Below are 25,941 nucleotides of genomic sequence, written 5' to 3'. Positions count from 1 at the left end.
ACGTTGAGATTTCTCACAGCCTGCTGCTCTATCCGTACCTGCGGTTGCTAGAATTATCGGTACCCTCAGACCTCCATTATATTGATTGTGCTGTACTATGTGATTGGCCCAGTTTTTACTCTTGACCTTGAATGCTGCTTTTCTAGGGATGCTGTATAGAGCTCATCTTGCCAGATTGATCAGTGCACAGTTGAATTATTATTACCATTCCACCTTTTCTTTTAATGATTTCCAGTGATGATAAAACCCCTTATAGTCATGTTTTAGCAGTTTTTAATGATTTAGCATCAGCTAACCCTGTGTAGTCATTGCCTTGAATCAGTAGATGACATTTGTTTCCGGACTGTTTTTTTAAATGTTGGATGTACTCTCACTGGTGTCTTCACAGAAATTAGCAAGTGAGCTGTTTAAACAGGACGCATAAAAGTGCGTGGGGTATGTCAGAAACTGAACGCACATCTGTACTGTATCCAGTGTAGACGGTATCAGCAATTAAAATGAGTTTTATTTGCTTTTGATGCAACACTCACATCAAGTGCCAGCCAAGTGACAAAGCCAGTGGGCGGGGCCTATGGTGCGACGATGTAAATCTATTCGTCAATGTCTTGCTCTGCAGGCAGGTAATTGTATTTGCCCATGTGACATCACAAATCCAACTATCCAAACGAGCCTTTTTTGGAGCTTGAATAAATACATGCTTTGTTTAAAATGAGGATGTTTTAAGCAAGATGTTTTAATAGTATAAAAACTAGGGATGGGCATTTTTCAAAAATATTGCATTCGAATATTCGGGCTCATAAAAATCGAATATTCGTTTATTTAAATGACGTTTAACGAAAAAGACTTTATTTTTTAAGTTAAATTTTTTCACGTTTTTGTCACCACTTCTGAACAAGCTAAGAATTAGGCAATATACACAACAAGCTTACAATATATGATAAAATTTTCTTTTAGTTTAAAACATTAAATAGTAGGCCTATGTGTAAACAAAAAATATAAAAAAAACAAAAGCATTAATAAAAGCATGCTTAAGCAGCGCGAACGGGGAAAAAAAACGCCTAATAAAGCAGACTGCGCCAGATATCGTACAGAACGTACACACACACACACACACGAGTCAGCATATGATTATCGTGTTTATATTGTTTCACGTTTTTATTGAGAAAAACAATGTCCACATGCAGGGGCGCCGCCAGCAATTTATGCTCGAGGGAGAAAAGGCGCTTTGCTGACAGACGCTTCAGAGACACAAAGATAACGGTGTTCTAAGTTTCTAACAGCACTTTGGGTTTTCTGTTCTTAAACCGGTCTCCCTCAACGAAACTTAAAAGGAAGTATATGTCTCAAAATCATTTTGCTATAAGATAAGTTATCATTTCGGATCACGCGGGGTCCAGCTGCGCTTACCTGCAGTCGTGAATGCAGTGATGGACAGCTGCCTTTCCTCATTCGACTGTTTGGATTTCATGTGATTTCTCATTGTGTTGATGATATTATAACTCAGATTAATTAATTAATTCGATCAAAAGTAATTCCATTTAGTAAGATCATTTTCAAGTAATTCCAAACTTCGCGAGGCAGACGACAACATTATGTGATTAAATACACACAATTTGTTAACACACTCCACAGCGCCACCCAGTGCATTTAATTATGACTGCGCGTTAGTGCTTGGGATTTATCATGGATTCACTGCATTTACGGCCAGCGAAGCAATGTAGTAAAATTCGAATAGTATTTTATTTTTCGAATAATAATTACAGATCGAAAATTCGAATATTCGTGCACATCCCTAATAAAAACCTCTTTTTAAAAGTCTGTTAAAAGATCAAGGCAAACTTGATATCTCATGCCATGATCTCCTTTTACAGCATATATTGCAAAATACATTGCAATACTTTATTTAAGCAATAAGGTACGAGAGGCTGTGCTGTATCGTGAATAAGTCACGGCTGAAGGGGTTGCAGGCAACAACGCCCTTCAGCCGTGATTTATTCACGATACAGCACAAGCCTCGAGTACCTTACTGCTTTTATAAAACGGTTACCACACAAAACAAATATTAAAGTAAAAAAATATGTATTAGTGCAACTTTCATAAAGTAAAATCACTAAAAGCCTTCCTTCCGCTAGAAAAAAATAATCCCTGACCATAGACAGCAACAACGTTCCAATGTGTAATATGCATGAAAGCTCAAATTAAAACAACTTGGGAACCGTTCTTAAACTTTTTCATCATTTATTTATTTTTTCAACACAATATGTGATATTTTCTCACACAAATATAGCTTCTCTCAGCATGAGAAAACGTTCATTTTCCATTTATTCCTTTATTTTCTCTCTGCACTTATAAATAAACCTTACTAAATATTTACATAAATAAAAACACAAGGGCACATTTTGATAGGTCTTTAATCTCTTTTATTAATGTTATTAATTTAGTTGCTAGAATGCTGCCTAACAAGATACATTTTTTTTATTGTTGTTTATTTAAATTTATTTGAACATCTCCGTTTATTATGCATGCATTAAATATTTTTCTCATTTCAATCGGCTCTACTGTGGTGATATTCGACGCGGTTCTCTTTTGTTGGAGCTCTGCTGTGTTTCCTGTTTATGTTGATACGGGTGGTTGCTAAAGGTGTTGCGCAGTGATAAGTAGAACCGTTGGGTGAAGCGTTTATAGCCGTGTTTTATCGTGAATAAAGCACAGCTATTGACCAATCAGAATCAAGGATTGGAACTAATCGTTTTATAATAAACTATTAGTTAGGCTGTAACTAATACTTAACTGATACTTTAGTGTTCTTTAATAAATGGAAAGCAAAGTTACATTTCTCTCACCGCACCATGCTACTTTGCGGATTCCAAAAATGTACTGATCCATGACTCAAACTGTAATATGATTTAAACCGTGAGGTTTGCTATCCATTGCATACTATGTCATATGGTATTTTTTGCGATGCGCCAATGAGACTTGGTCATTGATTGTTAATGGTGCAGACACTTTTGTATATTAAAACTGTTCAAGCTGGAGATGTAGCTGCTCTATTCTTAGTAGTAGCTGTTTCAGGAGACTAGACATCCTCACAAAGGAGAGGCAGTCCTCTTCCCAACCAGATGCCATCTGTTTAAATGGCAAGAAAAAAAAGTGGGTGTGAGTGTGTGCGCACATGAGATGGGGAATGCTTGATACCTCAGATCATGTGTGACTTTAATTTCCTGGTGACTACTGAAACTACAGCATACATGCACATTTCTTTCCACATCACTTCTTGCTGCTTAATTTGAAGCTGGAGCAACTTTGCAGTGAGTCAGAGAGTGGCTTGTTGCCATGCCAACCTGACACGCAAGCAAAGGAGGTCAAATGAGATGAGGCTAATAAACTCATATTCTTACAACTGAATTGTTGAATATTTTACTGTGTATATGACATCAGATGAAGGGGATTGTCACGTTTTTTGAAGACTGATTCCGCCTGCTGCTGTTGTCCATTTTCTTTCTTCCTAGGTAGCTATAGCTTTTATGGCACATTAGTGACTCTTGTCATCACTTTAATTGCACCAGACGTTGACAAGTTTATTCTTTGAGAGGGGGAGTGTGATGTCCCCAAGTGAATGTACCCAGCAGAGGGCATGTAGGGACATCTAAAATGTCATCCTGGCTCAAAAAGGAAAAATAGCAATGATTTATATGCACAACTGCATTTTGTTGCCCTAGGCTACATTGGTATTACTCTGCTGTTTAGCCTTAAAGATGCACTTTTACTAACTACACTGTTTACCAAAGCAGCTCTCTGTTGAAAACCCGACTCGAGATTTACACGGTCCAAGTCTGATCTTACATAATGTGCAGTAGTTAAGCTTGATTTTTGTCCCCACTTGTTAAACTTTTTTTCCCTGTTCGGCCCCAGTGGATGGTACAAATGGTCTTTAAGATGCCGTCTGTTTCATAGAGTTGATTTAAAAGGCAGCTGAAGTGCACAGGCAAGCTAATGCAGCCTCTGATTGAGCAAAACCCGTTGGCCTGAAATTGCATCAGGAGCCCCAGACCATCATCTCAGATCTTGTGAATTATTGATTCGTCCAGTTAATGAATATCACAGCTTGTGGCTCAGCGTTCAGGGAGATAGATTCCAAAATCCTGTTCAGGCCGCACAGCCAATAATGGCGGCCGTTTAACTCTTGTGAAGTTGGACATTTGGTATGTGAAAACATAAATCTCACTTTTTTCCCCTCTCATTTTGCAAAGAGATGTTGAATGGCAGTATTTTAGAGCATACGATTTTTAAAAGTAGAGGGAGCAAGAGGGGAAGATTGAGCACTTTTTTCAGTATTAATACACTATTCTCTGTGTTTCTCTCCCCCTGCAGAAGCAGATCATCGTGGACCCACTGAGTTTCAGTGAGGAGAGATTCCGGCCTTCTCTCGAGGAGCGTCTGGAGAGCATCATAAGTGGCGCCGCCCTCATGGCCGATTCCTCCTGCACGCGTGACGACCGGCGCGAGCGAATCGTGGCTGAATGCAACTCTGTGCGGCAGGCGCTGCAGGATCTGCTCTCCGAGTACATGGGCAATGTAGGTGCACGTCAAATACTATTTTTCCTTCTCGTTTGCTGCTTTTCCCCTTCTGCAGTCCCACATTCCTAAATGATGACGGCAAGTACCCACCTGCTACCAGAGACAGACGGTCTCCTGCAGGGAAGGAGAGGGTAGTTTTATTTCAGGGACAGTGCACACATCACGTTCGCATGGCGGTGTTGTATAAAGACACAACACAATTTGTCCTGTGCCGTCTGGCTTTTGAAGAGAGGGTTTCAGTACACACAAGCCCCCTGCTGTGCTACTGATCTGTGCATTGAATTGTTTGACTGCTGTTGTTTTCAAATAATTCCTTTTGTTTGCTCACCAGTATTGGTTTTATTTGTTTTCTGTGATCTTCATTTAATTTGTTTTCTTTTTGCTGCTTCATTTATTATCTTGCAGTAGCAGATTCATTTTTTTCCCGCTGAAAGTCCTGAGTAGTTTAAAGAAATATTGGTTGAAAGCAACCGTTTTACACCCCTGTGGCGTGCAGCTCGGTTGGTGATATGATATGCTTGTGGTCCAGTTGGTAAATGAAGAACTTGTAAGTTCTTTGACACATTTGGCTGTATTTGCCCCACACAGAGAGAAAATTGGCCACTTTTAGGCCAAGCTGGTGTGGAGTGTTCTATAATTGAGAAAGAAACAAATGCAATCATGTCTTTAAATGTAACTTCATTTCCCCACTTTAAAACGCCTACCTCATTTCTCAGAATCCACCTCAGGCTGATTTATTCCTCTGATTTCTTACACGCGTGGAATGGCTTGCTTTGTACCACTGTTTGTCTGTCACCCCCCCCCACATTCTCTCTATGGCAGATCTTTTTTGTAATCAACCTCTTTCACCATAATAATTTTCAAATGGAGTAGCTTTTTTCTTTCCAACCAGACAATTAAGTTTTGTGGTGATGCATTTAGTTGAAAATGACTACAAATCTATCGCTTTCTAAATATCTAGGAAAGCTCGTAATCGGTTTTGCAAAGAGTTTTTCATGCTTGATGGCCCTTTTAAAAGTTCAAATAAGTTCTACACCCCAAGCACTCGGAAACATAATTTTTCTGTCACACGTTAATAGTGGTGTGTGGGCAGCCGAAGTGGTGTTGTGCCACAAACCGCTGAAGATGATGTTTGGGGAGGCGATGTCTCACAGGTGTCAGTGACTATTTATGTCAGTCTTACAAAATGTCAGCAAGCAGCAGGTCCTCGGCTCTGTCTGGAAACACGGCGATGTTCTCGGCAACCTGAGCTGACGCTCTCCAGATGGCTCATTGCTGGTTCTGTTACACTCCAGACCAGGATTGTGAGCGAGCGCCTCTGTCATTATCGTCCATTTTTAACTCTGCGGCGTGAGAGCCTGAAAATGGCTCTCTGATAACATCTAGCAAAGGGTTTGGGATGGATAAGGCACAAGCATTCAATAAAAGTCAAATTACACATTCGATTTCCAGTGCCATTTCAAGTGATCCTTATGAAGAGTGCTCATGCCTGGAATGGAAAAATCATACCAGATTGATTCCAGCAGTGATAGTAATCACTAATATGCAGCTATCTGTGTAATAAGCTTGCCATGTCATCCCATATTAGCTGTGTTACCATGACTACATGAGAAATGCTAATATAATTGGACAGGACCTGTTAAAGCAACCTCTTATGTATAGAATTTACATTTTTATGTCCCTCCCTGCACAGATAAATGACATAGAGCCATCCCATATGTCCCCACACAGATGAATATGGAGCTGTCGGTTTGAATACACGAGGACAGTCCATGAGACTTTCTTTTCTGTGATCGCTTTTTTGCTGATCCTAGGTGCTGCCGGTTTATTTTAGCCACAGATTCATCCAAGCAGTGTCCAGGATGTTTCAAAACAGGTTTTCTACTTGACTAGGTCTTTGCAGCGTGTCTGCCCCAACACACAAAACACTGCTCCTCAGCCCTACAGCGCAGCTGACATGACAAGGCTTTGGCTGCTCACTCGTTCAGACAGGTGAAACAGATGAGGGAGATTATATGTCCATCCATCTCGGCTACCTCTGGAGCAAAGCCTCCTTGAGCCTCTGGATGCTTTGGCTGACATTTTACCTGGCAATACCCTTCACAAGCTCTCTTAAAAAACCTAGTGAGCTATTGTTTACATAGGCAGCAAATTACTTAAGTTTTGGCATGTTGCAAAGATAACCACGCAATACTAAACGCAAAATGTATCCAGAGTGTGTCTGCGATGTTGCCTTTTTAGGCAGACAAATTCAAAAGAACAACATTTGAAATGGAAATCTTTTTTAACCATAACCCATGTAAAAGTCTGTCACTTTTGATAGTCGTAGTCGTCAGAGGTTTAACATTAGGGTATGCATTGCGATGCTCTCATGGTGTACCGAAAACGCCCCGCCCCCTGCTGCCCTGCCCAGCCCTGTCCCATTGTTGAGGTTGACATCACTTTTTACCTTTTGTCACAAAATTAAATGGGGTGTTACAGCACACGTATGCCTCCGCGCCTTTTTTGTGTGTCTTAGGTGTATAAGACTAATATAGCGGTGTAGTCTAACCACCAAAAATCGCAAAAAGCTCCGTTTTCTGTTACTTTCGATACGAAACTAAGTTTAATCTTTCAAATGATGTCAATTTTATCACGAAATTAACAATAAATGCCGTTTTGGCACTCTTTAATGTGGTGTGACATATCACTGTATAGGCGCCTCAGTGCACGAGTGAACGCGATCTCTTCCTCAGTTACAGTAAAAACAACGGCGGATATTTCTCCCTCAATCTCTCTAGTTCTTTTATCCTCTTCTAAATAGAGGAATGTATTGGGTGCAATAGCCTGGAGTTTCGATTTGATTAAGACAGGTGCAGCTCCACCCCCCTCTGTTAGAATGAATAACTAGTCTCAGATCCAATTTGTGCTCTGTGTCGTTAAATGAACTCAGAAGGCCTGCAATAATACAGAGATTAGATTGGTGTCCTAAATTCAATTTTTAGCCATATGATTTCTCCTGGAATAAAGGAACTGCCTTGTTTGAAGTTACTTATTTTGATAGGACATATTGGCCAGACAGCATATGGGCTTTCATTCACAGCTGAGACTGCAATTGGAAGTGTTTTGCTCTTTCAACCTCTATCTTTTTAGCTAGCTAGCTAGCTTAGCAATGTTTTTCCCCATCCTTATTACATTTTTCAAACCGCAAAATAAAACTTCAGCTTAATTTAATTTATTTATTGAAGCAAAATATTGTATTCATACTAGGGCTGTGACGGTATGGGATTTTTTCTTACCGCGGTGAAGAAGCAACAAGTTTGGCGGTTAACCAAAAAATCACCTGCGGCTGCGTCACACACTGCAGACACGATCAAATCAAGAACGCATGTAGCTTGTAAATGACAATGGAAATGAATAATTATAAAGCATTATTCTTTATTAACAAATAAACAAATTTACATTTATATTAAATTGTAAATATTAATAATTAACTAATTAATTAGGCTAAACATAAATAAACCTTTTTTAAAGTGCAAAATAAAAGAGCAATAGTCTGAACAAGTGTTCGGCTGTTGGTCCGCTTAAGTGAATCGGCAAGTCCTGCTGCTTTATTTTTCGGTCTTCAGGTTTCGTGACAGGAAAATTAACATGTTATCTTGTTTCAGCGAGGATCTTAACGGAGTGACTATGTTGCCTGCCGCACTGAATACACGCTCCGAGCGCTCGTAGCGCATATAGTCATACATTTTCTGGCAACTTTCGATAGAAGAGGGAATCAAGCCTGATTATCCCGCCACCAGGCAAGCGGATCAGAGTGCAGATCGAGGGCTTCCTCCTGCAAATACCAGTGTCTGCCCGGATTCTTTTTGGGACCGGATTGGAGGATTGTGCTTTTCTCTTTCTAAGCAGTTCCGCAAGATTTTTTTTTTTTTTTTTTTTTAGGGAGGAGGAGAAGATGATGGCGCACTTCTTGCTTCTCCCTCTCCAGCCGCAGTGGTACTCGTGGCACCTTCTCCATCCCCGACATAACGCCGCTCTTCGGCGACACAGTATTTGGGTTAGACACTAGATTCGTGGCCATTTTTTGAATAATGTCTTTCGGCTAGCACCGTCAACTGTTATTGACTATACCACATAAGAGAAATATCGCTACTTGCAATTAAAATCTAACTCCAACTGTTTACGTTATGCTTTTGTCTTTTATGCCTGTACGTGATTATCTGTAAACATCACAAGTACTGAAACCTAGCAGTTAATTAATAATAATCAGACACACACAAAAAATAAATCCCCCATATTTTTAATGGACTGTCCCTCCCTTGCGCAGGAAGCGTTTTTTCTCTCTCCAGAAGCCCTTGAACATAGGACTCGCGGAATACAGTAAATTATAAGCAAAGATTAATGTGTTTATAGTTCATATCACACACCATATGCACTCCTGAAACTCTCAGCAGAAAAAAAAAACTGCGCTGATTACCTCACACCGTGGTAGGCATCTCATTAACGCGAGTTCATGAAGAGATCGCAAAACTAATCCATATGAATTGAACGGTTTAGTCCAAATTCTCTGAAGAGACATGATCGCTTTATATGATGAACAGATTTAATTTAGACTTTTATTCACATATAAACATTCATCAACTCGCACATCAGTTGTGGTAAACGGAAGCTCATGCATGTTCTATTGACGTGCGAGAACCAATGAGGTTCATTCTTGTGTTACGCAGGACGTTTGAGCTTCCGCAAGAACCAATGAGGTTTGTTCTCGTGTGTCATGAGGGTGAGTAAATGATTACAGAGTTGTTTAATTTTTGGTGAATTAATCCTTTAAGGCAGGAAGCACATTTCATTTCACACATCAAATTTCTACAAATTTCACTTTTTAGATGAGGTTTGGTTGCACATGTGCATTTCAATAGCCTCCCACAAATCAGCTGCATAAAGCAGACTTTAATATTCTATAAATTAAATGAGAGGTCTTGAAAGGTTAATCTGAAACCCAAGTTCTGTAGTTATAGCCTCAGGCATCGGCTCTGGTTATGAATGTTTATAGAATTTTAATAAAATGGCAGTTTACAGCAGCTCAGTTTCTAGGCATTGAGTTGACCAAGCTAAGCGCTTAATGCATTTAGGTTTCTGACTTTAGCGCTTGAATGTAAATGCTTTAAAGTTGCTTAAATAGGCATAAATAGTTTTTTTTTTTGTCACCTTATGTTTGTTTAATATCCCCAGTTTGATTCTTGCTTCAGTCACATATTTAAAATGAAATTTTAGAGCAGCGCCTCAAAATAATCAAACCTCTATTCATAATTGATGTGATCTTATGATGCATACTAATGTTTTAATCACTGTTATGTGACCTGAATTTCACAGGTTTCATCATCTTTGAGCTGAAATGATGCATGTAGGCAGAAAACCAAAGAGGCAGATTGAATTATAATGGACTGCCGCATCCCGTTTTTGGCTTAAGCGTTTTTCAGACCGTTCAAAAATAGATTGTAATTAATTGCCGATTAGCACAGAGATTGATCAGGCTGTTGTTAGTCAGGGAAAAGATGTGTAATTGTTATGCAGATCCTTAAACGGAGTGCCTCGATCTGTGCTGTAAACCCAAACTATGTCAGTCAATCAGGTTTCAACTTAAAAGTCCAACCCTGACTGATTATCCGGATGATTAACAATGCAGAGCACAGCTAAACAAACAAGCCTCTTCACTTTACAGAGCACGAGCTCATGGTTTTGAGTGCTGTGGTTCAAGCACGTATTTAATTATTCCACCCTCTCGCGACTACTTCACATACTGTGTCTGTTCTGAGCGTTTCTGCTGCATTTTATTAATAATACATTTCAGACCCCCCTAGACTCTTGTTGTAGAGGCGATTGTACACAAGGCGAGCTAGCAGTAATAAGGTTTGACGTGTCAAGCTTTTGACATTTAAATTCTTAAACTTGAAGGCAAACATCTGAAGAATCTGTGAAAAGACAGATGCGAACTCTTCAAGGCCTTATGGATGGGGAGATGAAATGGGAGACCCACACACACCCACACCTCTCTCTCCGTCTGTTCTCTTCCTCACGTTTTCCTCTTTGCCATGGGCATTCAGGAAGATTGACACTCAGTCTTGTTTTATGACAAGTCCCTTCTGTTTTTTTAGAAGCCTCTTAACTCAAACTGAACACTGTTTCCATCGTTCCTCTTGTGCTTTTGAAAAAAAAAAAAAAAATCTTACCACCCCAGAGTAATTTTTGCTTTTTCATAAATGGTGATAACAGTAAGTGCAATCATTACCATTTAACCTTTTCTGCTCTATAACATTGTGTTGGGGCACCTGCTTGTTAAAGCCGAGCCTTAATGAGTCCTTGTTAACCTGTTGGCTTCTGGTTCTCCCCAAATATGTACCAAAGTTAATTAAATTTGAGTCAAGACTAGAGATCCTGCAGCTTCTTTAAAACATGTTTAAAAATCCAGAGCACTTTTAATACATGTTGTTTTTTCTACCTCTGGTTGCAAAAATGCTAAATTTACTTTGTGCATTTCATTGTAACCCTAATCTGAATGCGTAATTAAAGCGAATCACACCACATGCAGTGCATCAGGGGAGCACATTACTGTCCCTGAGGCTTTTGCTAAATTTACAGCTCTCCATAAAAACGCAAATCTGTCACACATGGGCTGTCAGATGGTTTCCTCTATACCTGGTCCTTGATCATTTAGCTGTTAAAATCACATCCCAGTCTTTTCAGAGAGATGGATGAGGTACTTTTTTGCCCAAGCAATTTTAATTGCATAAAGATTGAGACTGTTTGTCTATTTTAGAGGAAGCTTACTGCACTTAATTTTACTCTCTCGCTTAAAGGGATAGTTCACCCAAAATGCGGGCATTTACTCCAAACCTGAATGACGTATCTTCCTTGTTTCGCAGAAGAAAGTATTTTAAAAAATGCCTTTTTTCTCTCCATGCAATGAAAGTCAGTGGGTCCAATACAAAAGCTATACATGTTTGTAAAGAGTAAATAATTTTTTTTGGGTTGATTTTGTTTTAGGTGAACAAACCCTTTAAAGCCCTAGCCACTAGGGAATAGGCAGTGGTACTCGTCTGCATGGCAGTGGTAGACCATAAACTTTGAAGAAAAAAAGTTTTGATAAATTTTTCACGCCAAAATCAGATTAAATGACAAAATTGCTCATCACTAGTAGCAGTTATTCCCTGATGCTGACCACAAATTGGGTTAAGTTAACTAGAATGTCACTGGAATATTATCGTACTTTGATTAAAGCTGCAGTCTGGCGTTTTTCCTCTTTGTCGCCATCTGTTCGATATCTGCAATTGCAGTCATTTGCGGAATTATCAACTTTACATGAGTTGTACTTCAACTCCCTCGACACGGCACAGCGCGGATGAACACAATGTTTGAGAGTGTGCGGCTGTCAGTCACCAGTCAGATTATTCTTTTTGGAAGTATGACCAACATAATAATTTGATTAAATCTAACAATCGCTTATAAGTTATCATATCACGTAAAACCGTGCAAATTATTCTTTGTTCTCAAATTGTTAATGTTAACAACGTAAGCAAGCATTGCGTGACTACATGTAATGTCCTTCCGATATGCATCCTTGTTTTCGCATGGGTCCGGTTGCAGTCTCTTTTTTTCTGTAGCCACTCCGAAGTCCGAACGAAGTCTTTTGCATTTTACAGCGGGTGAATCTGTTGTCACTGGTGATTGTCGTTTGAACCTTTCTGGATCCGTCATCAAATTGATAAGTTTAATTATTAGGGGTGGAACGGTACACAGAAGTCACGGTTCGGTTCATACCTCGGTTCAGACATCACGGTTCGGTACGATTTCGGTACAATGGAGGGAAAAGCAAAACAAAAATGCAGAAGGCATTGTATTTTTTAAATAAGTTTTATTAATAGAGGCATAGAACCAGTTTATTTGTAGTGTACTGACAATAGTTTTATATAATTAGTTTATTAATTAAATTAATAAAATGACAAAAGACCTTGCGATATGTTTGGTAATTGTACCTGAATTAATTTAAAATTAATTTGCTATATTTCAGATCAATATATTTGTTTTCCTTAATTTTAATTAACATTATTAATTAACAATGTAACATTATTCTCATCTGAATTATAAATAATTGATTTCTGTATAAAATAATACTACCATTAAAAACACATTCGATTTTCTTTTTTAATCAATGTAAAATTTTTAAGATCAGAGAGAGAGAGAGAGAGAGAGAGAGAGAGATTTTGGTTGGGTGACAGTTGTAGGTTACAGTTTGACAAAAGTTTACAGTGTGACAAAAGCACAATGTTGTGTTTTATTGCGAGTGTACACAAATATAAGTAAACACTTTGCAGGTTTAATGATCTGTATGAACAAAATGACGGAGTATGTTTCCACTGTTCGATCGCGGCCGCGCCTCTCTCTCTCTCACACACACACACACACACACACACACACACACACACACACACACACACACACACACACACACACACAACACACACTCCAGCATTGCAATCTTGACATCGCAGCCTGTTCATTATGTGGTCACACCAAACGCGAATAGAGCGTTAAATTCGCGTCTATCGCGTCTAGTTCGACGCTAGTCCAAAGCGAATAGGACGCGCGTATAAAGCCAACGTTTGAAGTGAACGCGCGTTCAGAGCAAAGCCGATGGTACAGATTATGTGTCCCTAAAGAACCCGCGTATCTAACAGTAGTTCCGCATTACATTAATTAATTTCCACGCGAGTTTTATTTATTTTTATACCGTGTATTCTCCGTGTAAATTCGTGCACCGAACCGTGACGGCCGTACCGTTTCGGTTCGGTACGAATACATGTACCGTTCCACCCCTATTAATTATATCAAGTGCCATGAGAAAAGGCTATAAATCTCCACCTCCAGCATCCTCACACTCATAGCCTGCTAGCCGAGACTCCTTCTTTATGTGTACAGATGTGACGTAATGACGCAAAGACATGCTTGAATCTCCCGCGGAAATCCACCAGTACCACTGGAATTAAAAACATTATTACAAGCTTACCGCTTTGAATCGAGCTAAGGCAAGCAGATAGTTTTGAACACTGGCTGGTTATGTATTTTCTCAAATATGTATTTTGGATAATTTTTAACCCAAAAAAAGCTACGGACTGCAGCTTTAATGAAAAAAACAAAACAAATCTTTGGTATTATGGTAATCAAAAGCCTGTCACAACCTTTTTAACCGTTATTATCCAGCCCTGCAATACAACCTCTAGTCAAATGGCTTTTAGTGTTTGTTGCTTATGCAATTTTTTGTGTGTGATCATTGTGTTTGGCTGTAAATTTTAAAAGCACACCTCTAACTGCTATAAATATGATGGACAAGAGATCGACTTTGTAATCTGAATGGATCACTTTAGCCAAAGACTTTAAACAGCACTCCTTATTATTCATAGTTTTAAAGAATGTGGTGTGTGTGTGTGTTTTCCCTCCCCCAAAACAATTTCTCACTTAGTACAGTAAATCATGTTGTATCTGTGTGCGATTTTAGCACCTGGGCAGGTCTGGAGATGGTCTGACCTCTTATAAAATTTAAATACAAGTAGATAAAATGCATGCTTGAGCGACGGAGGCGTGGTACTTGGAGGATTTATGCCCCACTCTTTCAGTCTGTCTCATTGCCCATTACATGCTGGGAGAGGTATGTGTGTGACAGAGCACAAACCACTGATGATTCCATTATTTTCATTCATCTTTCTTATCCTCGTGGGTCACAGACCACTGCTGTCAGCTGCTGCAGAGCTGTGGCATCACTCTGTGACTGACAGTTTCTATTAAGGCCCCTTGAAGTCTTAGATGTGTTGTAGAGCATTTAAATGACAGCTCAGACCTGTTGTAGGTTATGGTAGTGCCATTTCACCCATTTCTGCTAAATGACCTCTGCTGTGTCTTGTCATTTGTCCTTTTTGCATATTTAACTGCTTTGTTTCATCATGCATATAAATAAACATTCTCCTTTGTCTATTAAAAAGACAGTTAAGTGTTTGTGTGCTGTGGCCGATATATTCAGTGCTGTTTTAATAATAACTATAACTAAAAATTAGTGTCAACACCAATAGACAATAAAATTCAGTTTATTATAAGCGCTGTTTGTCGTCTGCCACTTTAAATCCACAAGCTCTTTAAAGTCAGGGGAATCTGATTGGCTTACAGTGTTTATCATTTATCAGCGGGAAAAACTGTTCTGAGAGTGAAGGGGGGGCGGATGCAATTTAAAAAAAATTTTTTTGGGTGCGGCAGTGTGCATTTCACTTAAATTGGCGTCAATTCATCCTTCGCAGGGAGTTTGATTGACATGCGATCTGACCGCACCAGTCACGTAACTGAAAGCGATGAAAGCTTAGTGACCGACCGTTAAATAAATAAATAAAAAATACATTAAAGAAATTATTCCCTCTGATTTTCTGTTTCATTAATAAGGTTTGACTACTCACAGCAGTCTCACATGCGCTTAGAGCTTGTGTGAATTGCATGTATAAAATGAAGTTAACAAACAACCTCGATCCATTAGGAAACGTCATAGGTCGGATACTGCGTAATTGCGTTAATTTTTTAACGCTTTAAACTTTTCTCTTTTTTTTGGTGCCTTGGTGGGCAAGTGATGAAACTGGTGTTGCGACTGAACACCGTGTAACGTCCACACCGTGTAACAAGCCTAATATACATGCACACACACACACACACACACACACACACACACACACACACACACACACACACACACACACACACACACACACACACACACACACACACACACACACACACACACACACACACACACATATATATACACATACAAGAAGGCATGTTAACTTATTATATTACATCTAATAAACAAAATAATGAACTTTAAAAATAACATCATACGACCCCTTTAACTAACGATAACAAATCAAACCTTATTTTTAAAGTGTTCTCTTTTTGCAGTGCTGAAGCAAAAATGTCAGATAACAAATTTTTTTTGCTGGATTAGTGCTCAGGTATTTTTTGCTCTGTTTTGATGAGCTGCAGTCCATACTGTGAATTCTTGACATCCTCTTTTTATTTCCCCTCATAATGAAATGTCCACTGACATTTTGTTCCTACTCAAGTCTTAAAGCCTTGCAGAGCTGGTATCATAACATACAATAAAGGGGCGCTTTACTCTCTATCCTCTTTCTCAGTGTCTTTTTTTCACTCTGGCACAGAGAACACTTGAGTGAGTTCTACAGACTTCTGAAACTAGGAGTGATAGCTTGGAATGATGGTTATTTTCAGCTGCTGTCAGTGATTGGAAAAATGTCCCCGTCTTGGTCTCGTACACAAATGATTATGCTCACTCAGTTGAATCATGATGTCTCTAATTTACTCCAACTTCTGTTCAATTGAAGGATACATCCTTTAGTTGTAGAGTTCTGTACTACAGTAGGGAGACCAGACCCATGCCTGGCAAAGACGTGTAAATCGACAGTGGCTTTGTACTGTGAATTATAGAGCGGATAGTTTCTGTCCCAGGTTCTGAATGATCAATACAACATTGCAGTTGTCCTAAAATACACAATATGGTAAGAGCTATTAAGTAGAACACCTATTTAGTTCGCTACTATGGAAGTTGAGATTTGTTTTTCAAAAATGTTTAGTTGGTGGGTTGCCTAAACAATTAGCGGACTAATCTGTCTTAACTGAAAGTGTTTATTACACACATTTTTTGTGCTCACTAGAAAATATCTAGACTGCAAAAGAACAGACTTATAAAACAAATTTAGGAACAAACGTAAGGTCTCAAAATGAATATTCATTCTTTATACTGTACATGATGAGATTGTGATTCCGAAATTTAAAAATGACTGGTTATAGTGATTTTATTTATTTATTTTAGACAATGGTTCAGGATTTTCATTTGAATATAGACATGGCTGCATATAGTCCCAAAAACGACCTTCACAGTTAGGGATGCAGCGATTACCGGATTTCACAATTAACCGCGCTTTAAAACGTCACGGTTAATTAATCGTAAAGACTATGCTACACCGAGTGTTCTGCAAAGTACGGAACTTTTGCCCCTAACACAAAACGAAAACAAAGTTACACCAGCGGTGCACCAGCTTAAAGTGCCGTGCTCGTCAACCACTATGGCAGAGGGACTAAGCAGCGACGCTCTATTTCCACCGCAAAAACACCTTAAGTGTGTGTTCACATATCGCGTCTTTTACGCGCTCAAGTTCGTTATTTCAAATGTAGGCGCGCGGTATGCGCGCTCATAATGGAAGCGACGCGCTCGTTTTTTCCAAGCGCGTCCGCGCCGCATCGAGATAAAAACATCTCTACTTTTCAGAATGCCGCAAGCGCACCGTAGGTCACGTGACAAGAACCAACACAGCAATGACAGACGCTTCCGGAGCGCAACCGCCCTAGCGCTTTGGAAAAAGGAGAACGCGGCGTGCAACTTTCAGCTTTCAGTGCAACGTAAAAAAAACAACAACAAAAAACAGCGGAATGTTTTGGTTACGCAAGTCTGTGGAAAACCGAATGTGACGTGCTCTCAAGAGTTTCAGTGAACATTTAACTTAATATCCTATTGCTTTCTCCTGTCTGTGTTGAGTAAATGTTAGGCTTTGTAGTTTTAATATGCCCGGTGTAAAACACTAACATAAGATCATGTAGACTTCTAGGACTACCAATTAACTGCATTTCAGTTATTAATAACACTGCATGAGAGATGTTCTCAGTTTCTTTCTATAATTTTTACTTAAACTTCAAACAAACAAACCAAAATAATGAGATTATAATAGATGATTTTCTAAACGCACATGTAAAATTTGGATTAATAATTTAAAAAAGAGTATTAAAATAAGTACAATAATATTGGTGGATAACATTTGGACTATATTTGTTTTCTTTTAAAAGAAATACATAGGCCTAATATTTAGCTTGCATTTAATTCAATAGAGCCAGCCAAATACTTTGTTTATTCTTATTTTCATTGGGATTTATTATCCCTTTATTTATGTTTTTAAGTCAAATACCAACAAGATATTGTTTTCATGTTATCAAGTTTTCTACCTCAGGTTGAAAATAAATTTAGAACAAACTAAAAACTTAATAATTTTGTGATCTATTTCAATCAAAGAGTCCTGCAGCCTTTGACTTAATTTGTTATTTTTAAAAGAAAAATGCTGGATGTTTACAAAGCACTTCTCTTTAATTCCAAAGGAAGAGATTGATTATTGTTTGCCATTTTATAATTTTGTACTGTGTTGTGGCAGCAATAAATAACACATTAAAATCTAGTGCTGAGTGTTCATGTGATATTATACATTAGTAGTGTTGTGAAATTAATTGATGCATAATAATCGTGATAATCGTTAAACCGTGATTATTTCTCAGACAATAATCGTACTTAGAAAATCTGTAATCGTTGCATCCCTATTCACAGTATATAGATATTCTCTATATAAAACATTTTGTACTTTAATGCTTAAATGAAGTCCTGTTTGATGACAAATTATACAAAGAACTGACTAAATTTCACATTCTTTATCACTGCAATAAAATTTTGTGCATTTTTAAAGTTAATGCTAGTCTGTAGTTTTTCCTCTTTGTCGCCATCTTTGTTCGAAATCTGCAATTGCAGTCATTCGCGGAATTATCAACTTTATGTGGGTTGTGCCTCGGCACGGCACAGTGCGGATGAATCCAATGTTTTGAGGAGAGTGTGCGGCTGTCAGTGGATACTGTCATTCGGAATCACACATTCTACTTTTTGGAAGTATGACCAACATAAGAATTTTCACCAGAAAATGTCATCTGAACAAGTAACATCCACTTTTGTTCTGACCAACTAAGAGAAAAAAAAACATTGCTGTAAATCACACTGATTGTGCATTTTAATTAAATCTAACGATCGCTTATCATATCACGTCAACCCGTGCAAATTAAACTTTGTTCTCAAATTGTTAATGTTAACAACATCAGCATTGCGTGACTACATTTAATGCCCTTCCGATATTTATCCTTGTTTTCGCACGGGCCCGGTTGTAGTCTCTTTTTTTTTTTCTTCTGTAACCACTCCGAAGTCCGAAGTCTTTTGCATTTTACAACGGGTGAATCTCTAGTTGTCACTGGTGATTGTCGTTCGAACCTTTCTGGATCCGCCATCAAATTGATACGTTTAATTATATCAAGTGCTGTGAGAAAACATCCTCACACGCAACAAAGCCTACTGGCCTAGACACCTTTGTGTACAGATGTGACGTAATGATGCAAAGACACATGCTCGAATTTCCAGCGGAAATCCTCCAGTACCACTGGAATTAAAACCATTATTACAAGCTTACCGTTTTGAATCGAGCTGAGGCAAGCAGATAGTTTTGAACGCTGGTTATGTGCTTGCTCAAATTTATTTTGGATAAGTTTTAACCCAAAGTTACGGACTGCAGCTTTAAATTCATCAATCTAGTGCACTTTGAGAGTTCAAAATTAAGACCTCCACCCCATTTTCAGTGAGCAAATTGAACAAAGAAAAAGTATGTGCATTGACTTGTACCTGAGCTTTAAAGCGGATTCAAACTAGAGGGCTGCATTGGGATTGAGTCCCGCCGGGTCCCGCGGGACCCAACGCAAATCTCGCGGGAGCGGGCGGTTTGAACTTTGCTGCGGGCGGGAATGGGCGGACAAATAAAACCCCTGCTGGATTGGGAGGTAGCCTAACGACATGATGGAGATGTCAATGATGTGGAAAAGAACCTTAAACGAGGTATTTACAGCACAAAACCTGAGCAAGGCAAGTCTGACATTTACTATTCATCTTCCTGATCAGTGCGTCAGAATACATGCAGGCCAGGGAAACGAAACCAACAACCCCATGAATCTCTTTAACAATAGCAATACAAATTCGCGTTTTTTTTTTCCTGCGGGACGGGAGAAGACACAAAGTCAGTGCATCTCTATTATTGTGCGGGAATAAATTCTCCGAGTTTTGCGGGTGTGGGCGGGAGTGGACATACATATTGCGGGAGCGGGCGGGAGTGTAACTCATACGTTGCGGGAGCGGGCGGTAATGGTCAAATTCGGCGGGCGCGGGCGGGAGCGGGATGAAGAAAACAGTCCCGCGCAGGACTCTAATTCAAACCTCTTTTTAGTTGTGATTTAGTGTCACAGTGTACTACATAATAATAATAATAATAATAATAATGTTATAATATTATTCCTATGACAGTAATCGCCATATATTGTAAAATAAATGCACTGAAAAATAAATTAAACTTTCATAAATATTTTTTTCCCTAATTTCTGTACATGTAAGAGATTACAAATCTAGCGAAATGCTGTAATCCTCAACTATGCAAATGTGAAAATAATGCATAACTGGTGCCCGCTATGTTCCCAAATCCACTCTAAACTCAGCAAATGCACAGATGGAGTTCACTGCATTCATTCACTTTGAACCGGTATTGAGAATCGAACCCACGGAGCTGATCACGTGCTGATCGCGTGAGCAAAGTGCAGACTTCTCTTTGTGTAGCGCAAACAGACAGTCTTTTGATAAAAGGTCTTTAATGTCATGAGGCTTTGTGTTCTTTGTTATTATGAGAAGTTTAAATATATTTTTGGTCCGCCACAAACCTAATATATGGGAAACACTGTTTATTGTGAATCAGGAGGGTGAAATTAGCTTTATATTCATTTGAAGGCTAATTCAACTCCGTTGTTACAGGTTTCTGTTTGAGGTGAATGCATTTGATTGGATGATGCAGATGATTAGAGCTTTCTGGCCATTTCTTCTCCGTGCTGTGAATTTGGCAATTTAACGGGACATAACAAATGTTCTCATGCTACGCAGCCTAAACTGATAATGGGTGTCTGCGTGTGCAGTGTTGTGGGTAATCGACGACACCCTAATATCTTTCTCTCTGTGTCCTCAATGTTTTTAATCCAGTTTTCCTTAAGTATATGAACTGATTTTTTTTGTCTGGCAAATTTTGTTGTACATTCACGCTGGCCATATTTTGCCTTTTGCTCAGTAAGCATGTCACTGTCTCAGTCGCCTTTCTTGTCATATGTACTTTTCCAGACAGTTAATCATAAGCCTAATTTGAATGGAACAAATAACTCTTATTTTCCCCTTATTGAGGGGAAGACTGCTTAGGCTGCAAGGTGAATGTGATCAGTGAATTAGTACCGAATGTGTTTGAGCCTTTGTTTTAGGGCTGTCATTTTGTGAAAAATCCTGATCGATTTCTGAGACATAAATGTTCATTGAATCGATTTTCCAAGTCTAAAGACGTTTCCATTTTCAGGGCCAAATATAGGCAAATCCACGGACAACTAACAGGCATTAGGACGAGCGTAAAGAGTGCGCTTGAGACGCGCACAAGTCAGCAATATTTCTGATTTATTGGCATGAAGTTTCATGCACAATGACAAACAGGAGTGCAAGATTCTCGAAAAACAAACAGCAGAGTGGACTGCCATAACATCAATGAAAAACATTACTGCAGGCTTCAACATGGCTGTGTTTACGATTAGAAATGTCAAACAAATTTCGCCTACGTAGGCGATTGTAGGCCGAATCTGTATCTGTATGCATGAGTCTAAATACCGGCAGAATTCACATTTTTGTTGTAAAAAGAGACACATTATGCAGAAGTATAGTATAGTTTGTATGTGTGTTTGTCAGAGCCTGCCGTTGCTGTGTGACGCGCGTTCGCTGCAGGCGTGTCGTGACGAGAGAAGGCCGTTAAAATCGATTCCCTATTTTCGTTTTCGATACTTGTGTTGGTTGGTCCGATCGATTGTGCAATCGATTTTCGAGCGTAAAGTGACAGCCCTACTTTGTTTAGCGCTGGGCCACAACTCCACCTGGTTCAGCACTGCAAGGTCAGGATCATGTATATGTGTCAGACATTATTCCACTCTGAGAAGAGGGAAGTTATAAGAAATGAATTGAAGGAGAGTGTTCGGAAACCTTTTGTGCATATTCCACTTTAGTGATGAGTAGGACAGTGTATAGTGGATGTGCATGGTGTGTAACAACATAATTAGATCGCTGCATTGGGCACTTGCAAAAAGAGCAGTGTTAATTCAGTTGACAGATGTTATGTTTTTGCAGCATGCTACACAGGACACACCAGACACTGTATTTTCTCCTTTGTAAGACTTAACAATTAAATTTACTACAGATTTTTTTTTTTTTTTTATATATATATATATATATCCAAATAACCTTTGATCGGTAATTACCCTTTTTTCAAAACATGTTTACAAGTTTGGCTATTCATACATTTTAATTTTTAATTAAGTCAGTTTGACTATTAATGAACTCTATTAGTTAAAAATAAAGTTGAAGTCAGCTTATATTATGCATTTTTATTTTAGTAAGCATTCTATGGTGATGCACATCTTTTCTAGCTCTCGTGTTGTTGGCCGCTTCCAGGGTAGAGAGTGTAATTCAAACAATGGGTTGAAGAAACCAAGATATTGAAATTCATGAAGGATGTTCCCTTTTGTTCTATTTCGTATAAAGATTAAAATGACTCTCCTGCTTAAGGGTGATTGCGTGTTAACACGACTGATCTTAAGCTGCTTATTTTCTCTGAAGATTGAAAAGTATGTTTTCTTTTACTCCAAGCATTGTGTTCTGGACTTTTAAATGATAGTAAAAACCCAAATTATGTATGCAAGCCCAGCAATGCTTTGGGAGAGTTAAAAAAAATAAATAATTATGCAACTCAACTGAGTTAAATGCAAACTGAGCGTGTTTAATGCATTGTCTCTTTCTGGAGAAATGGGATGAATCATTGAGTGCTCCTCAAGCACAAAGATGTAGTTGCTATTTGAAATGGTTTTCTGTTCCACTAGGGACTGCAGTTGCGGTTCACTGTTTAAAGCCATATTTTTAGACCTACGTTTAGACTTAATCTAGGAGAGGTGGTCCTGGGAATTTGCATTACACACTTCCTGAATTGTCTTGTAATTGCATTTGATAAATATCCAGAGGAGCCAAATAAATTGTTTTCTAGCAGATAAATGAGGTTAGGCCAAGATTAATTGCCTCTGAACCACCCAAAACAAATATTTCAATTAGTTTGACCCAAACACAAATGGTGCTACATGCTTTCAAAAACCACCAAGCCCCATGAACCAGGGTGATTTATCTTTTAGTGTAAATGCTTGGCTTTTTCATTTTTAATGACTACTTTGTAAGTACTTTCCCACCTAATGTTTTGTATCATTTTTTATAAATGTCCATAATGATTTGTGAGTTTTTTTTTTAAAGTTTGAACATTGAAGCAGCTAAGAGAAAAGATGTACCAAATGTTTGTTTTTGTGTTCTTTTTACCAGATATTGCCGTGTAAACTAAGCTGTTTATGAAATGCATGCAGACAGCAAGCCTTTGAATGATTTGAAAAGGGGAATCAATGGCTTGCTCAAGCTTCAAAGGCAAGCGTGGCTCTTTTGGTTTAGTTTTGATCTAGTGAGCATTTGTTAGAACTAGATAACTGTTTTTATTTTTTATTTTGCTGGAAAACAATGTTAAAGGTAGGGTATGGGATTTGCAAAATGGCCGCAAGATTTTGAAAATACACAACTCAAAAAGTCCTACCTTCTTTCCTCCAACGCTGGCCCTGACTCCACCCATTCGAAGAACATGGACGCGCAATCAGGCATCTGCAAAACTCAGATGCACTTACTCTCTCTCTCTCTGTACCGGGGTGACTTGCACTTACTGTGACTGGGTCACGAGCTTTGAGTATGCGCACGAAGGGGACTGTACGACCGTTTGATTGACACATTTTCTGTCCAATGATTCTAGGTGGTCTTGGAAATGATTGGCTGGAGTTTTCGAGTCCTGCCCGTTCCACAGATGATTAAATTGCTTAATTTTCATTTCAGTGCTTCTAACTCAGTGGCTGTAAGTGGGTTAGGAATAGGATTTCAAGTGATTTTGAAAAAATGGTCAAAAAAGAAAATCACATACCCCACTTTTAAGGAAGTGTCCTAGATCCTTTCCTTCACATCCACCACAAAATGGAAATATTTTATATTTTTCCGATGGTAGAGTAGTAGTTGTTAAATATTACTGTCATGGATAATGGCATTTGCCCACATTCACTTTGGTGATGTAGCATTTCTGACTCTAATTTGAGTTACTCTCAGAAGAGGCATTGTGATTGTCAAGGGCATCATCGACCTCATAGGTAATATAGAAAAAGACATTTCCCCCTGATATATTGTCAAGATCCAAGGAGAAATAGTTATTTAATGGTCCCAATGGTTTGATTCTTGTCACACTGGCTCTTTTACAGTCTTCTGTAAAATTGCATTGTTTCTTAGAGAGCAGTTATGTCCATTTAGCTCATGGGTTATATAGATACATGCTCAAGCTCTTGTTGTTCTTTCCATTTGGATAAAAAAAATATTGTAAGCTGCTTGTTTTATGAGACATTTAAAGCCGTTGACTTTGTAGGATTGGTTTGCAAATGGCATATTAAAAGTTAATAGCCTGTGCTGGTCTATGTGCGTCTTGAACACATCGCAGACGTGTCGTGATGTGTGGCTCGCTTTCAAGGGTGACTATTTTATATTGGGTTCAGCCCAAGGTAGGTATTATTAGTAGATGTTTACAGAATCATTGAAGCGTTTTTTTTTTTATGAAACAAGCTTCGAAATTAGCACAAAGCTGTATCTGTGCAGCTAAATATTCTGCCCTACAAAGCAAAAAGGCAGTAACAACGCAGAGTGCAGAACAGAGAAAAATGACTTTAAAGTTATCCTGTCATCCAGCCTAAGTAGTTGTAGGCAGATTATTGGACATGTGGCTGTTTTGTTACTTTATATTAGCTTATTCTTTGTACATATCAATCCTTATATTTAATTTGATATTTTACCGCTATTTTGCAGTTACTGTATTCTTGCTTTGTATTACTTACCAAAAACGTGGCACCATACCAAGGAAAAAGGCAGTAACTACAGATTCTCCAAAAACTATTTTGCCACAACTTGGGCTCTGAGTGTGTTAGATACACTGTATTTGAAATAATTGGAACCATTTGGACACCATTTTTGGGTTGCGAAACTAGTGTTTTATTAAATTTAATAATCAAAAATCATGTCTAATTAATTGAAATCATGAAACTTTTATTATAAACTATTATTAAACTTATACAATATTTTAAAAATATTCTATGAATATTAAAAATAAAATATATTAAAATTCTAATATATTATTAATTACATTTCTTTTAATCATATGAAATTAAACAAACATTTTTGGTCAAACAACATGCTGCACAATGAGCTTTACTGTTAAAATTAAAACATTGAATAAAAATTAAGTTTTAATCTTAATTTATTTGTATTAGTGTTAGTATTATTATTATTACATTGAGACGTTTCTAAATTCTACTGTACAACAGTAATATATTTCTGTCAAGTTAAACCGAACTTTTATTTTGACGGGTTGCCGTGAAGACCTTTGAGTTTCTGCGTTTATGACATGACGATAGTTTTTCTCAAATGAAGCGGTTAAATGCTCACAAAGTGACTTTAAGAGCGGATCTAGAGTCTGGAGAGTAAGTTAATGCAGTCGTGTCCTCATATAGGCAAAAAAACAGCTTGAGCGTCACGTGCTTCAGCGCGCGCGCGCGCGTGTGTGTTAAATGAAACTGCGCATCGACTGCACCATTTATTCACAGAACATTTAGGATTTGTATTTAAATAGTACTATTATTGCGGTTTAATATTCACACAGTAGTCTATCACGATTTAATTTCAAGTGTAACGTAGCCTACTGAACTGCTATGCTCTTGCACCTTTTTTTTCTTTCTGGAATATTTTTTTCATTCTTTCAGGGGAGGGGGGTAGTTTGGTAGGGGAACAATTAGGGGAAGTTAGAAGGGTGAAATCGCAAATGTTAAAATCGTCCCGTGAGGATGCCCTAAAATCAGCTGTGTGTGTTCACCATGGCAACAGTAACTACACTGCACAGAAACACGGTTATTTTTTTTTAGGTAAAACATAACAAGAATACAGTAATGGATGTTACTGTACTCTTGCTTTGTTTCACTAGGGCTTTTTGCAGTTACTGTACAAACTACTACCATTTTTCTCCAAAACGACACACATTTGAGAAGATGTTTTGTCACATAACAAAGGATGCCTTGAATGTCATGAAAATGATAACTCATTTTTGACCAAAAATGCAGTTACTGCCTTTTTGCTTTGTAGGGCAGTATTGTTGTTTGGTTAGTGCATGATACATTTTATTTTGTCAACAAATTAGCAGTTTCTTTAGTTGTATAAAATGGTCATAGAAAATGGTTTCTTAGTAATTG

General features: G+C 38.4%; 1 protein-coding gene across 1 annotated transcript in view; it reads left to right on the top strand.

Moving 5' to 3' along the window:
• ctnna1 (catenin (cadherin-associated protein), alpha 1) overlaps window positions 1-25,941 on the top strand; it is a 150,120-nt gene that overhangs the window by 35,308 nt on the left and 88,871 nt on the right. The window contains exon 7 of the mRNA XM_056262399.1: window positions 4,372-4,575. Coding sequence (XP_056118374.1) covers window positions 4,372-4,575 — 204 coding nt within the window. The remainder of the gene's footprint in view (window positions 1-4,371; window positions 4,576-25,941) is intronic.

This window comes from Rhinichthys klamathensis, unplaced genomic scaffold (genome assembly GCF_029890125.1).
Source record: "Rhinichthys klamathensis goyatoka isolate OS25496 unplaced genomic scaffold, OSU_Roscu_1.1 h1tg000192l_1, whole genome shotgun sequence".
NCBI classification, from domain to species: Eukaryota; Metazoa; Chordata; class Actinopteri; order Cypriniformes; family Leuciscidae; genus Rhinichthys; species Rhinichthys klamathensis.
Note: the sequence above shows the minus strand (reverse complement) of the source record. Positions and strands in the feature narration are given on the sequence as shown.